Source organism: Topomyia yanbarensis, chromosome 2 (assembly GCF_030247195.1).
Source record: "Topomyia yanbarensis strain Yona2022 chromosome 2, ASM3024719v1, whole genome shotgun sequence".
In the NCBI taxonomy this organism is placed as follows: domain Eukaryota; kingdom Metazoa; phylum Arthropoda; class Insecta; order Diptera; family Culicidae; genus Topomyia; species Topomyia yanbarensis.
The window spans coordinates 144,720,889-144,735,440 of record NC_080671.1 but is presented as its reverse complement, the minus strand read 5'-3'; the positions used below and the strand labels follow the sequence as shown (position 1 = coordinate 144,735,440).

Genomic DNA, 14,552 nt, shown 5'->3' with positions numbered 1-14,552 from the left:
TACATCAGTGGTGAAATGTGCTGATTGTATTTTCAATAAAACTATATATTATTCAACACTTGCCAACATATTTCAGTCTCAATACCCCGGCATTTTGACTTCGGCGCATACTCCATATTCAAAAGCAAATTTTCGAAATTCTTCAGGCGATTGGCCGAAAAAAATGTCCCCTGCACTGACGAGAGACAATAACAAATGATTATTGTTCTTTGGAGTGAATTCCAGAAATGAAAATATTTGATGACTATTTTTGCACTGCAAGTAGTACCGCCAACTTGCCCGCGTGCGTCACCGCCAACTTACCCCAACCGCATATTTTATAAAAAATGAGTTAAGAAATAACTTTTGATTGTGGATAGGTATAATATCTATACGGATTACAAAGTATGGTCGAAAATATAATAAATTAATACAACAACTTTCAATTCAATTCAAAATTCAACAACAACTTCTACAAAACAAAATGTTTTGCAACAAAAACACTTTGGATAATGTGTTTCACATTACTTGAGGTACACTACGAGAGACAGCACTATATGTGTAATGGTAACGGAGAAAAGGGGATTCCGCCAGTTTTCCCCAACCGCCAACTAGTCCAGGGCTCCCCTACAACACGCTCACGGAATACTTGCTGTTTCGACGCCATCTTCGATTGAACTAACAGCACCTGAGTGAAAAGAAATATGCCACCCATTTCTAAGGAGTCCTGAGAACAATTCTCTTGAAGAGAATAAAAATTACGATCTTTACTTTGATTACAGAAAGGTATTGAATTCATTCTCATTTTTTATTGGACACCCGTTATAAGTAATGCTGCTTTAAGGGTAATTGAACGGGTTTTCTTGGCCAAAATGAGTGCCATCCCAGTTCCCAAAATGGCCGCTCAGTGTACATGTTTAAAGCCATCGATTTGTTTGTTTTGTTGCACATTAGGGTGACAATAATTCATATGAAAAAAAAATTTCACAACCTACATTCCAAATCATGAAAAAATGACACTGTCCAAATTTGATCGAAATCAGTTAACCCTAACCCCTCCCCCAAAGAGCTTAAAGTTTATATGGGATTTTTGGCCAAAATGTATGGGGAAACACTCGCAGTTCACAAAATCGTCACTAGAGGTCGCAGTAAACTTCCGAACACAGACCTAAGAAGGAGTTAAGATATGCCGAACAAGTTTGTCGAAGACTGCAAGACAATCCAACCAACCGTTAAAAGGTTATTAACGTTTAAAGTTGGATACTGCTGCTTAACATTCGCAAAGGGCGTACTCCGCTTATCTCATGTATGTGAACCACATGTAAAAGTGTAGTAAGGTTAAGAAAAACTCATATATCGCTGAAACGAAGAGAGATAGAAAGTTATGATGTACCACAACGTTGTCGAGGAATAAAAGGACTTTTTGGTTTCACTGGAAAGTTTCAGGATTTCTCCGCATGGTGGCGGTAGTGAGCCAAGCAATTCAATGGGAGTGCTCCTATCTGTACAACGGTAAGAGATGGAGTATTTAGATGTTCTACAAAGTTGTAGAGTAGCAAAAAATACTTTACTTTCTCATTTAAAAAATGCAAACTTCTACCACCTGGTGGCGCCAGTAAGCAAAATTAATTGAAGGTAATACGCCTATCTATGCAATGGTAAGAGATAGTGCAATCTGATGTTCTGCGAAGTTATACAGTATTTCAAAGGCTTTCGTGTCTCGTTGTAAAAATAGAATTTAGATCGCATAGTGGTGCTAACAGCATAACATTCATATATTATTGAGAAAGAATCTATTTTGATAGACCTTTTGAATGTTTTCTTATTTTTCCGCACAATGCACAGTGGTCCAGAATGCAAATTAAGCAGCAATTTTGAGATTTTACTAAATCTAAACAAATTAGCCTTATTAAGTCTTCGGAGAAGTTTTCGTAGTTTGTGAGCCCCTTCATTTTGTTAAAACAACAGTTTAGGTGATTCTAATTGTACCAAAATTCATTCTAGCTGTTTATTTAAATAATCTTTGCATTTATTGATTAAAAACCGAGGTAGTATTCGGACAACTTTAAGATTGTTTTAAGGCGAATAATTTGTTTCATGGCACCACATGTCTAACTATTTTCGTTGAAAAGTTATGAGCACTTGTTCGCCAAAAATGGGTTTTTTGTTATAACAATATCACTCGTTGAGGCAAACAAAAGATAATTCTTTTTCGACCATAAAAAAGTCATGATAAGATTTATAATTGAGCAAAAAAAATTATAAAACAATATTTAAATATATAAAATTGATTTAAAAATCTGTTTTTGATACGTTAAGTGCTCATATCTTCAAAATAATAGAAGCTAGAGTTTTGGTGTATTAGAAGAAAATGTTCGTCTTCAAAACTCCGAAAAACATCTAAAGGATAGGTTGGAAAAAATGAAAACTGAAAAAGTTATATTAAAAATTTCGTTTTTCATGCATTGACCCTTTGTAATATGTTTAAATTACGTTCACGGTGGGCAATATAAAAAATATAGTTACGTTTTCATTATAAAATATTGCACTTTACAACAATTATTATTTTAAATAGTCGGTAGGGTGGTTCTAATTTTTGACATTAAAAATGTCTTACTCCACTATCTGGGGCTAGGTGTCATTCTAAAATCTAAACTATCTCCCATGTAACGAAACTATGTAAGGTTTGCACGCTTATAACTCCGATATTACTAGATGGATTTTAATCATTCATACACCAACCGATTCAGAAACACCTAACTTAAATATTGGTAATCATTTAATATCTCCCCAATAAAAGTAGACTTTTGGAAATTGGTAAAATTAAAAAGTTCACAAAAAACGGGAAAAATACCATTCGTGAGGCAGATTTCTCAGACACAGCCGTCAAAAGAGGGCAGCTTAGTTGCTCAATGAAACACGAAAAGTCATAAATAGAAGCAACGCATGTCCGTTTAAATCAGTTGTTGCTCTTATCCCACACGAGCAACGTCGTCTCCGGGCGATGCAATAAGCGCTATCGATTTTCGGTAACGTTGGCATTTGCACACACTCGCACCTAAGTGACTAAACCATATACGGTTAGTTTATAAATAGAGGTGACGCGTACCCGTTTGAATCAGTTTTTGTTCTTATGTCGAACGGGTAAGATCATGGCTGGGACGCTGGTCTGGGCACTACAATAAGCGGTAGACGCTATGCATTTTCGGCAGCGGTGGCCGTGTGCGGTATTTGTCGGGTACCAGCATGGTGTCACAGAATGATTTGCAAAGTGGGTGGGCGGGGTGGTTTGGATTTAATTCAATACGGCGTGTGCTGCTTAAGAGTGTTGCGTTTGAAAAAAATATATTTATTTTTATGCATGCGTGTGCGTTGTAACTTGTTAATCCATGTTTACGGCGCTTTGTAGCTGCGTAGGGTAAAGAGCCAATTGGTTTTCATGTTTCATATTTTGGTTATATGTTTTTTATCAGTAAGGCATCTGACAACGTGCTTCTGTAGTTATTGCACTGTTCAGCAGCGTAGTATTTTATATAGGAGAGTACACTCAGGTTTTTTTACGCGGATTTTGAAATTTACGCGGTTTTCATTAACGCGTTTTTTTTTTAAATTTACGCGGTTTTCATTTACACGGCCTGTATCCCCTGCGTGAAAAATCTGAGTGTAATTGCATCGGAAACAATCACATTCCCAGCAGAACTTTTTGTTTTCTAATTTCAAACACTTTTGTTTCGTACTGCAAACAACGGAAAATTTTAAAACAGAACTTACCCTCCCAGTAGCAGTTGAAGCGCGTGTTCTTTTTCGATTCAAATTCAAGCCATGTCTTAAGCGTTACTGGACTTAAAATTGTTTTCCCAGTTTAACCAGTCAGAATATCTGTCCTACCCTATGTATTTAAAACACAGTTCTAATTGCGTTTTAAGGTATACAACAAATACGGTTGGGTATACTAATTTAAATTTTAAAATAAATCTGTTTTAAATTATGAAACAAACCGCTGTACTGAAGATATAATTATGTCAGTCCTATTACCACATAAAACACCTATATAACATAAAACGCTGCAGAATTGGTTTAATAATACAACGTTTACACTACAGAGTTATAACACGTTTTAATAATTAGCAACAAGAAAAATGTCACCAAGATAGCATAAAAACCCGTTTTAACTGGTAGTGCGAACGTTGCATAACAATGTAATTTATCAAATAATTTCATTTTTCCACCACTAATCGATCAAGAAATACTTACACTTAAGATTGTTTACTTAAGTTCATTAGTACATTATTGGAAATTTAAATGGAAAATGAAATTTCATATTTTATGGAGAATCTGTATATTTCCGTTGGCGGGCGTGGGTTTCTTCTTCACAGCTCTCAATATGGAACTTTTCTTTTGAATATATTTTCTGGACAGACCAGCCTATTTTTACTAGATGGATCAGCCAAATAATGCCAATCACCTAGTGAGATACTTGATTAATTAATAGATTACCGTTAAAAGACCTTCAATAAATTATGTTTTAATGGGGGGGGGGGTATATAGCAAATTGTAACATATGAAAACAGGCGAGTGAACAAGAACGTGTGTCGATATGTGTGATAGATAAAAAAGCTATATTTTTAATGTCACCGTGGTCGTGTCCTGTACACAACCCTTTAATTTTTTGAAATCAGGAAATTAACATTTTAATGGTTTGAGATAGAGTTGCGCTGTCTTCCGGAAAATTGAAGAATTTTAAAAAACTTTGTCGAAGACACTGAAACTGTATGTCGTGTACTTTTCATTTTACAAGAAATTTACCAAAACAAAGCGTGTTTCTTAAAAAATGGTTTTCTTTGTGTTAACTTTTGCAGTTTTAATTTTTCATTAAGATCACTTTAGAAATACTTTCAGATATTTTGAAGGAGGACAATTTATCTGAACCTTCCGGAAGTCATGCTAGTGCACTAAGTGCACGCTGCTCTGAATATCTAGTGAAATCGTTTTGGGGACCCGTGGCTGCTCGTTCAGCGAGCCATTTGCGCAACTTCAGGAGGATTATCATACCGAACCTCACGCTTATCTAGTTAGAACGTTATATATACTTTTTACTAAAAATAAACCATTTGAGTAAATATTGCAAGATATAAAAAAATATCCCATTTGCCATTTTTTGGCGATCCATACTACAAAGCATGCCATTTCATATGACAGCAGTGGTATTCAATGTCAAGTTATATTTTTATATTTCTTATAAAAGAAATGTATTGAGATCGCTCAAACTTTCAAGATGTTTTCCGACGCCTTGAGGGCCGAGTCTTGTATACCAATCGACTCAGCTCGACGATTTGGGACAATGTCTGTGTGTGTGTGTGTGTATGTAACGGACAAACTCTCACTCGTGTTTCTCAGCAACGGCTGAACCGATCTTATCCCAACTAATTTTAAATGAAAGGCCTATCACCCGGACAGAACGCTATTAAATGGTTTTTCATTCTGATGTTTAATTTCCAAGATATGAATGTTTGAATGTGTGAAAATGGCGTTTTTGTAGTGTTTTTAAATTAGTTGCTGAAATTAAGTATCCAGATAAACTCTTTATATTTCTCTAGACAACTTTCACGAAATCCTTTCATACGAGCTATAGATTGTTGAAATTGTACTACAGTAAAGACTCGTTTTATCAGCCCCTTGGCGAATTTTAAGCTGATAAAACATGGACATTGATAAAATCGTGACATATATTTTTTTGTCTTTTTAATAAACCGAAGCTCTTAAAATATTCTTCTTTGTTCCTTACATGTATCCTTGCAATCTTTTCTAATTATTTACTTTAAGTTCCCCTTAAGGGGTCTGACAGTGCAAAATTCAAATTTTTATTTTTGCATTTTTCGGATTTCTAAGATAAGAAATAGAAAGGATTTACTCAAATTCAACTTAGTTCGTCTGCTAGAGCCCATCAAACTACAAACTATCAATTTTCATATGAAGCTGTTAAAATCTCCACTGTATTATAAATATAAATTTTTTAACTTACATCCGATTTTTTTTTGTTTGTGGGCCTCCTCTTGGTTACGCCGTTGCTTAGAGTTATCTATATCGCTTTTCGATCCGATAGTTATAAGTTAGAAAATTTGCAGTCAGATGGAATGAATTTTTTTTGCATCGATAAGTGATCAGACAACTTGGAATTGTTCGGTGGTTATTTCTAGCTGTTGTAGCTAGAAAAAAGAAATACGAGATTTGTTTTATCGAAAAATTATTTGGCTTATTTAAATGTATTATTACTATAATGAGCAATAAATAGGCGTTAAAGGGTAATCCACAAACAACAAGCAATAGCTTTTAAAATATTCAAAATAGATGTTTGATGTCTTCAGTAAAGATATTCACAAAAAAGAGCTACAAATTTGCTGAAGGCATCATTTCAATACAATATCTTCAGAGATAATTTATGAAAATATCTCACTCGTATGGGGATTAATCAGCAAAAGCAGAATACCACAAGAAAGGGATTATTTCATCCATTAACTCTTCGAAGATTCTATTGACCTACAACTAGCCGTTTTGGCGTTAGTAATAGATTGCATGTTTTTGGTCTCATATATGGCTATGGGAAATGCTAAAAATCTATCGTCTGTATTTAATGGTGAATATCTCTTTTGATAATAGTCCAACTTAAACAATCTATAGCTCGTTTGAAAGGTTTTTCTATAAACTAGGGGGTGTAGAATAGTGATTTCAAACATGGTCGTTTATATTGTCACCGTATTGCACATGCTAGTAAAACTAAAACTTACTCGCGGCAGAATCTGGATACCTCAAAAACTCGTGCATCTGTTGAAATATTTCACCGAAAATTGAATATTTCTCACAGGTCTATAAGTTCTTTCGAAAAATACAAAATTCGTTAATATTAGTTTGAAACGAAAATCAGGAATTTAGGTTAATCTGTTAACAGATCTCAAAATCGTCCAATACTCGAATACCAACAACTACAAATACAAGAAATGCAAGAAAACAGACTTCTGAAAGGACCACATGGAGGAGAAAGTCAAACAAACATTCACCTTTCTGTTTGCTCTGTCGTTAGGGAAATTAAAATGTCATTAATGTTTGTGTGAAATTCGAAGCATCGTAGTTACATCGGTTCCAGGGAACACTGCCCAAATTCGCATGACCTAAGTGAACTAAAAAGTTGATCAATTTCACATGTAGCTCATTTAATTAAGTTCCAGAAATTGTTATCTTTTAATTTAAGAAACACAAACAAGTAAAATGTAAATCATGTATGGGTAACCGGACCAATTTGGACCTAGTTAGGGATTATGAGATGCAGAACTGGTCACGTGTCAACCGATACAAGTACATGTTTTCTCATGAAAGCCTGATCTGTTGCGTATATTTTTGCAGTAGAATACTTCTCACGTTTCAATGTAGTGGTCCCGTTTCAAAGTCTGGTGGTCGGAATATCTGTTGCTCTTAATGAAATAACTAGTTGTATCACTTCCTTTTGGGGAATATTCATAACAATTTTGTTACTAATTATTATGTGCTAGAAAAATATTAGGTATGGAAGGGATAAGTTTTTCCATATTATTCATATTATTTATGTTATTAATTCAATAATTTTATTTTGGTTTTATTCATATTATTTATTTCATTTATTTTAATCATTTTATTAAATTCTTGATTTTTCCAAGTTCATATATTTTATTCAGTTTCTTCATTTTAGTAATTCGGTTTAGTCAGTTCTTTTTATTATTGGATGACAGTTTGTTAGCTTGAAATAATTTAATTTACGCTCTTAATTTCATAACTTTTTTAATATTGTCTAATTTTCATTTGAGCTAATTTGATTTATTTTTTTTAATGATTTATATTAATCATGCTATCTATTTTATGAACAACATTTTTTTTATTTTTTTGCTTCGTATTTATTTTAAGTTTGCTTATCTCATATCTAGTTGCTTGCCAACTTTGCGTGTGTTCGGCAAATTAGTGAATAATACAACAGTGATGTGTGTAAGAAATGTCTCATCTCACTGATAGGTGGATTAAATCAGTTTTTTACATTATTGTAGCAAAATTGATAGGTTCACAAAAATTGTTTCCAAATTTGTGTGAATAGTAAAGAAATGTAGTTTAGAGATATTTCGATCGTGAACCGACAAATGGGCCTAACTAACAAAAATACACAAACAGAGATTTGATTAATATCTGAAAGAGGAGTAAAAATACTTTATAAAAAATATAAAAACTCATTTATACATATTTCACACTTCATGAAAATCAATAAAAAACAAAACGGCGGATCCGACTTTCAACTGTAAACAAAATACCAGGCGGGTTACGCCTCTGCATTTCTAAGGTAGTGTATACGGGCGAAATTGACAGCATCATTGTTTACAAGATCCGTAAACAGAATCGCCCTAAATAAAAACCATATGCTTGTTACGCCCCGGGGGAATAACAAATTTTTCCCGCCAGCGAGCACGGCGAAAGCCACATTTTACAAAACAAGAGCGCGACTCGAAAATGACCTAATCAACATTTCATAACAACACTCGGCGAAATATTTTTTTTTTTATTTTATCAACGAAAACGTTATTATATAAAACATTTTAGTTATGCTTCCGAAAACTAGTATTGTTTCAAAGTGTTTCAATACATTTGAAAGCGCAGTATGCAAACACTGTTAAAATACGATTTAATTTTCTGAACCGAATTTTCAAAGCTATCTTTCTCGATTCGATATCATTGCGACTTCGGCGCTTTGGTCGATTCATGATCGATTTCATCACTCGTTTTTGTTTCTGAATTTATAATATTTTATCAATGTTACCTTAAATGTAAGCATTTTCGAAACATCAGTGATTTTCATTAAAACTATCCCCAAACCAAATTTCTGACTACGCCACTTTGAACAGTTAACATAAAATAAGAAGTGCAAAAGCACAATATCTCCCAAAATAATACCCTTTCAATTTAGAATCAATACGTTTTCAATGGAAGTGTTCATGAATGAATATCCAATGCATCGAATACTTTATAAGACGTCCATAAATAAAAAAAAATGTTCAAAAAATGAGTTCTAAGGAACATTGCTCTGGAGTTCGGCATAAAATCGCCTATCAAAAGCGTAACATACACCAGGAACTGATATGCGACTATACGCCAACCCCGCAAATAAAACTCGGTTGCAACGATACTAATCCGTTTCCTTTCTGCCTTCCAGTGAGCTTTCCATCATGCACATGGAAGCGCTGCAAAAGTTCAAGCAAGATCACCCGCAGTATGTGTTCCCCGCTTTGTACAAGGAGCTCTTCTCGATCGACTCGCAGCAAGACCTGATGACATAACAGGATCACCAGCAGCAGCCACAACTTCCGGAGCAGAACTCGGATCACGTTCCCTTACTTGTAGCAAATGAAGAATATCGCCCTCAGCAGGAGCTTCAGCAGCTTCAATCCCATCACCACCATCAACAACATCCACAGCAACAGCAACAACAAGAGCAATATTTGGAAGAGCGTACAGCCAACGAAGCGGTGGAAGATGGCAACCAAAAGATGAACACTTCTACAGCTCCTACATCCGTTCCGGTCAGCGACAACAACACCTTCATCATCATCATCCAGCAAGACGGGGAAGTCATCACACAAACCAAGTAGACTGGCAACAATTTCCCAAGTACATAACGGCAGGCGCTTATTTCACAAACGCTAGATCGAATCGGTTGAGTTGAACAGAGTATCTACTAACAAGCGCTCGACGCTGCTGAGCGGGTTGCATATGTTTAGGCAATATGATCCAAGCCAGCCACGGCAAATGTGGGCCACTTTCTGTGAATGGAGAAAAGTGCGATTCGCAGAAAAAAAACGATCGAAACGGTTTTGTTTGATGTTTCGTGCGTTCGATTCAAGCATTGTTAAAACAAAAGCAGCTGTCGATTGCTGAAACCTTTGAAAGCACTATTTTCCTTTTTACCGCCCGGCAGTTTTGCGGAAATATGCAAAATTACCGTAAGCGAAACATTAGTGAATAATAAAAATCAGAAAGAAAACACAGAGCGATAGTAATTGTTGATGTAAATGAATTTAATGATTGTTATATTATTTTAAAAGTTTTAATTTATCTCTTTTTTGTTTTTTTTCTCTTATTGTCTTCTTGAAAGATTTTTTTATTTTTAAGAATGAAAAAAGATCAGAATGATGTAATTTGTAGGAAAATTTATATATACTAGCATGTTAAGTTTACTTTTACCGTACGTAACAAATATTGGACACACATACACAGCAAGGCCTATTTATGGCGGATCTTTCTGTATATTTTTAAAAGCAAGTGGCAGAAGATAATTCCGTTTCTTTTCACGTCTGTGTTTTGTTGCATCGTTTTTATCTGTTTTGATTTTATTTATTTTTTCTTCAATTGTGACAAACTTATAAATTGCGTTCCGAAGCAGGCAAAAATTTTAAATTGCTTTCCAAAACATGGTCAAAAAGGCAGTTTCGACCTAGGTTTCAACGGTAGGAGTAATGACTTGAAGAGAAAATGATATAAAATGCAAAAATAGAATCTCTCTCTGAAACGTTCTGTTTTTAGGTAGGTTAAATTTTCCATTTTTGTTGGAAAAGTAAAAAACAAACAAAATTAACGCGGAAAAAGTGCAAACATTTTTGAAAGTTTCCGTACTAGTTACATTGTTCTCTCCGTTAACATGAACACAACTTTTGACACTGTTAGTTTTTTGATTTTATCTTTAGAAAACTGTAAAAATGATAACTATTTTTCGTTAACTTTTCGAAATAATAGAAAAAGCATAAGCCAAACCACAGCACATGCATGGAAGGGTTCGATACAGTATTATCAAAAAGGCAAAATATAATGGAAAAAGAATCGAAGACTAGAACAGCAGACCGACACTTTGAAACGATTCAGATCATTAGTTTTCCAGTTAGGCGATTCACAGGATCCGGTTAGTTTTATTCTTTATTGCTTGTAAAAAAAACTCAAATTCAGAACAGCAAACCACTTTTAGCAGCCCAGTCATACACTCCAGTTTGTCAGAGAATGTGTTCCTTTCGAGTAGAATTTTAATGTTTTTGTGCAGTTTCGAACATTTACGGTTTTTATTTGCTATCTCCCCTGTATTAGTGTAGAACTCTAACGTCTACAAAACAAAACAAAATATGTCGACTCTTTGAATAGACAAATGAAATAGAAACCATGAAACTCTCTCTAACTATCTCCTTCTCTCCAGATATAGGGAAAACCAGAAATCAGCTAAATCGAAAACAAAACAAAAACTGAAAACTGATAATTATTAGAGAAAAATAACCCCTCCATAGAAAATTGTAAGGAAACTGAAACAAAAAAAACCCGTACTGAATTTAGCGTTAGGTTGATTTTCTAAATATTTTGAAACACAAAGGCATTTCAAAATTTCAAAAGACGAACCCGATAAATTATTGGAAAATAAGAGCATGGAAAAGCCGTTTCGGAGCAGGAAGCAGGCAGAGAGACGCGCGCACTGATTTACTACTAGGAAACGGTAAGATGTTTTGTTCTTAAGTTAATGGCAAAGACTTTTATAGCGAAGCGAAGGTTAGGCTGAATAGGAAAGCAAATCGCACACTTCCAAACAGATTTACACATACACACACACAAGATGAAACAAGGAAACAAGTCCTTGGTAGTTGTTTGTCGAGTGTCAAGTGCAACCATTCAGCGGGAAAGATGCGGGACGCGAAAAAGTTACACGGTTTGCAGTAATCCTACTGCGGCTAAGAAAATGAGAACTTATAAATGTATGGGTGCTTCTATATATAAAGAATGATAAAATTATATATATTTAAAACAAAAGTATAAACTAAACCAATTACAGAAGAACGTTTAAATACACAAAATTACACACAGACACAAAGAAAATCATAGTTCTGAAACGGTGAGATAGCCACAAAAATGAAAAACAAAATACACACACACATGTTGAAACGTAAATCGAATATATATATTAGCACGGGAGATGAGCCAGCAATTGGGCGCACTGGACATAAGCAAACAAATAAAACAAAACAATGACTGTAACATTTTCGCATAAAATTCGACTGCCACGAGTCTAGCTGCTGGTCTGTCCCCGTCTTCTTTTCATGAATGTAAGAATTAATTGCCTTAAATGATATATATTACATAATATACAATACATACAAGTTATATTTAAAATGCAAACGTAAAACAAAAACAACAATTAATGAAAAGGTGAGAAAGTAGGATGAAAACTCTCTCACATACAGACACACATTAAGTAAACAGAAACAAGAGGGAAGAAACATGTAGAAATAATTGATTCTTTTTTCTAATCATAAATTCAAAAGAGTAAATTCGTCATTACGATAAAGTAAGAATAGTTATATAAATTCTATACATAAATATAACACCTTAATTTTAGGCCAATGAACACAACTGAGGATACAAGAAAAAATCTAATATAATTTAAATTAATTTAATCTGCAGATTCTATGCAGAAGTTATAAATAATTAGATCGAGGAAAAACACACACCTCGTATGAATTTCATGGAACGCAAACAAGCAAATCTTAAAGAAACAAAAAAAACAACATAGAAAAAATAGCGAAATTCGGGTAGGTTTTAAGTTTCACTGAATATTATAATCTATTATATATAATAATTATATTGGTCGATTAATAAACTGATTAATCCTTATTATTGTTGTTTTTTCTATTTTATGCTCTTTTTCTACAAGATCAACTTTATTGTAGTTGTATATCTTTTTATCAAAGAATACACTAGCTGAATACAGAAGCACTATTATACATATACTAGTACATAAATCTTTTTTGGATTCATTGAGGTACTGTGTAGGTAAATTAATAAGAATAACACTGTTGAATAAATTAGTTGAAAAGTGAACCAACTTTTGTTTGTTTTGTTTCTTACTCACTCTAGTAAAATTTACAAAACTAATCCAATAATAATTGGAGCAGTAAGTTGTGTAGATTTCGGTTCTATCGAAATTAGTGCAAATTTAAATGTATTTACTACCAAACCAAAACCAAGCATGTTGAAAGACTAACCAACTAAACGGAAGAACATTCATTATTGTCCCTTATTTCAATTGTTTGTTATTTGTCAGCATCGGTCGACTCGTTTACCAGCTTGAAAATCATAAATGAAAATCAATTCTCTCATTGTCGCACCAACGTAATAAACAGTCATTGTCAACACTGGATTGTGACGAACGTTGATATAGCAATCCTCGATACGCACAAATTTATACCGATCGGCATCGAGCATTCACGTGAAAACATATTATTAACATCTTCTTTTCCATCCGTCTCTGTTGACAAATTGTTTTTCGGACCCACTAGATTTTCATACCTAGATTACAATTCAGTTGTATTGACAACTTTCACATGAAAGAACTCAATTTTTTTAATTGGTCAAATTAATTAGCAAACTCATTTCAATTTCGGCATTCATCAAATTAATTTCGATAATCAAATCAGCACACTAATCCAAAAAAAAACTGAACACGATGCATTTATATAAGCTAAAACACGAGGTATGGCTGTTCTACAAATTCAAGCCTGGCGCATCAACTAATCCAATTTAACAAGCCAAGATATAGAGAGGATTGAGTTGCTGACAAAATAAACTTGAAAGACGACAAGAAACATTCCTGTCAAGATTGCAAATAAAAAGACTAACCGAAACCTTAAAACAAGAAAAATAATCTAAAGCAAATGCTGAACAAATCTACTAAGGTTCAAATAAACACTCTCTAACGAAAAGACAGTAAACATGTTCTTGCTAATCCAACTGTCTGAAGATCGACATAAGTTTAACTAACAAACAGAAAATTTATCGAAAGAGTGTTATACTTATCGACAAAGGTGGAACATTCGATTTGAAACAAACAAAACAAAACCGGCGTCGACTAACAACTAATGACAAAAAAACACAAAATACGCATTCGAAGATGAATAAGACAGAGAAATATAGAGCAAATGTCTTTATTAGTGAAATTCATGAATTCGGGTAGTTTTATCTTTACCCTGATGACACACCCTGCTGATCCCGATTTTACTTTAGGGGCCCTTCACAGTCTTCCCAAATGAACATCGAACACCATGTTTGCTCTAGTTCTGTGCTCATCCTACACCACCATTTCGTGTGCAAACTCGAACACGTTAATGCGTACCAATACACGAGCACATGTTCGTCGACACAACCGAACTAGTATCAAGAACCTGTGTGTCCGTACACACAGGTTCTTGATACTAGTTTTCTCTTTCTCTCATCCATCATCACTAGCATTGACTCATTCTGTTTTGTGTGTCCTTTCTTATGTGCGCACACGGTGTACGTACACGGTGTTTAAACTTAAGTTTGCACATCGTTTGCTTGGGTTCGGTGTTCGATGCGAACCTGTACATAAACGCAAAGCATGTTTGAAGTTGAACGCGTGCACGCAATTTTGTACACGGGTGCAAACTTGTCGATGTTCATGGGAAGACTAGCCCTTCATAAATTACGTAACGCAAAAAAGCCCAAAATTAACTCCC

General features: G+C 34.3%; 1 protein-coding gene across 3 annotated transcripts in view; it reads left to right on the top strand.

The window, feature by feature from the left end:
* LOC131681636 (probable nuclear hormone receptor HR3) overlaps window positions 1–14,020 on the top strand; it is a 111,104-nt gene extending 97,084 nt beyond the window's left edge. For all 3 annotated transcript variants that reach the window (XM_058962549.1, XM_058962547.1, XM_058962546.1), the window contains one exon: window positions 9,203–14,020. In XM_058962549.1, coding sequence (XP_058818532.1) covers window positions 9,203–9,326 — 124 coding nt within the window. In that variant the 3' untranslated portion in view covers window positions 9,327–14,020. The remainder of the gene's footprint in view (window positions 1–9,202) is intronic.
* Window positions 14,021–14,552: the final 532 nt, after the last annotated feature.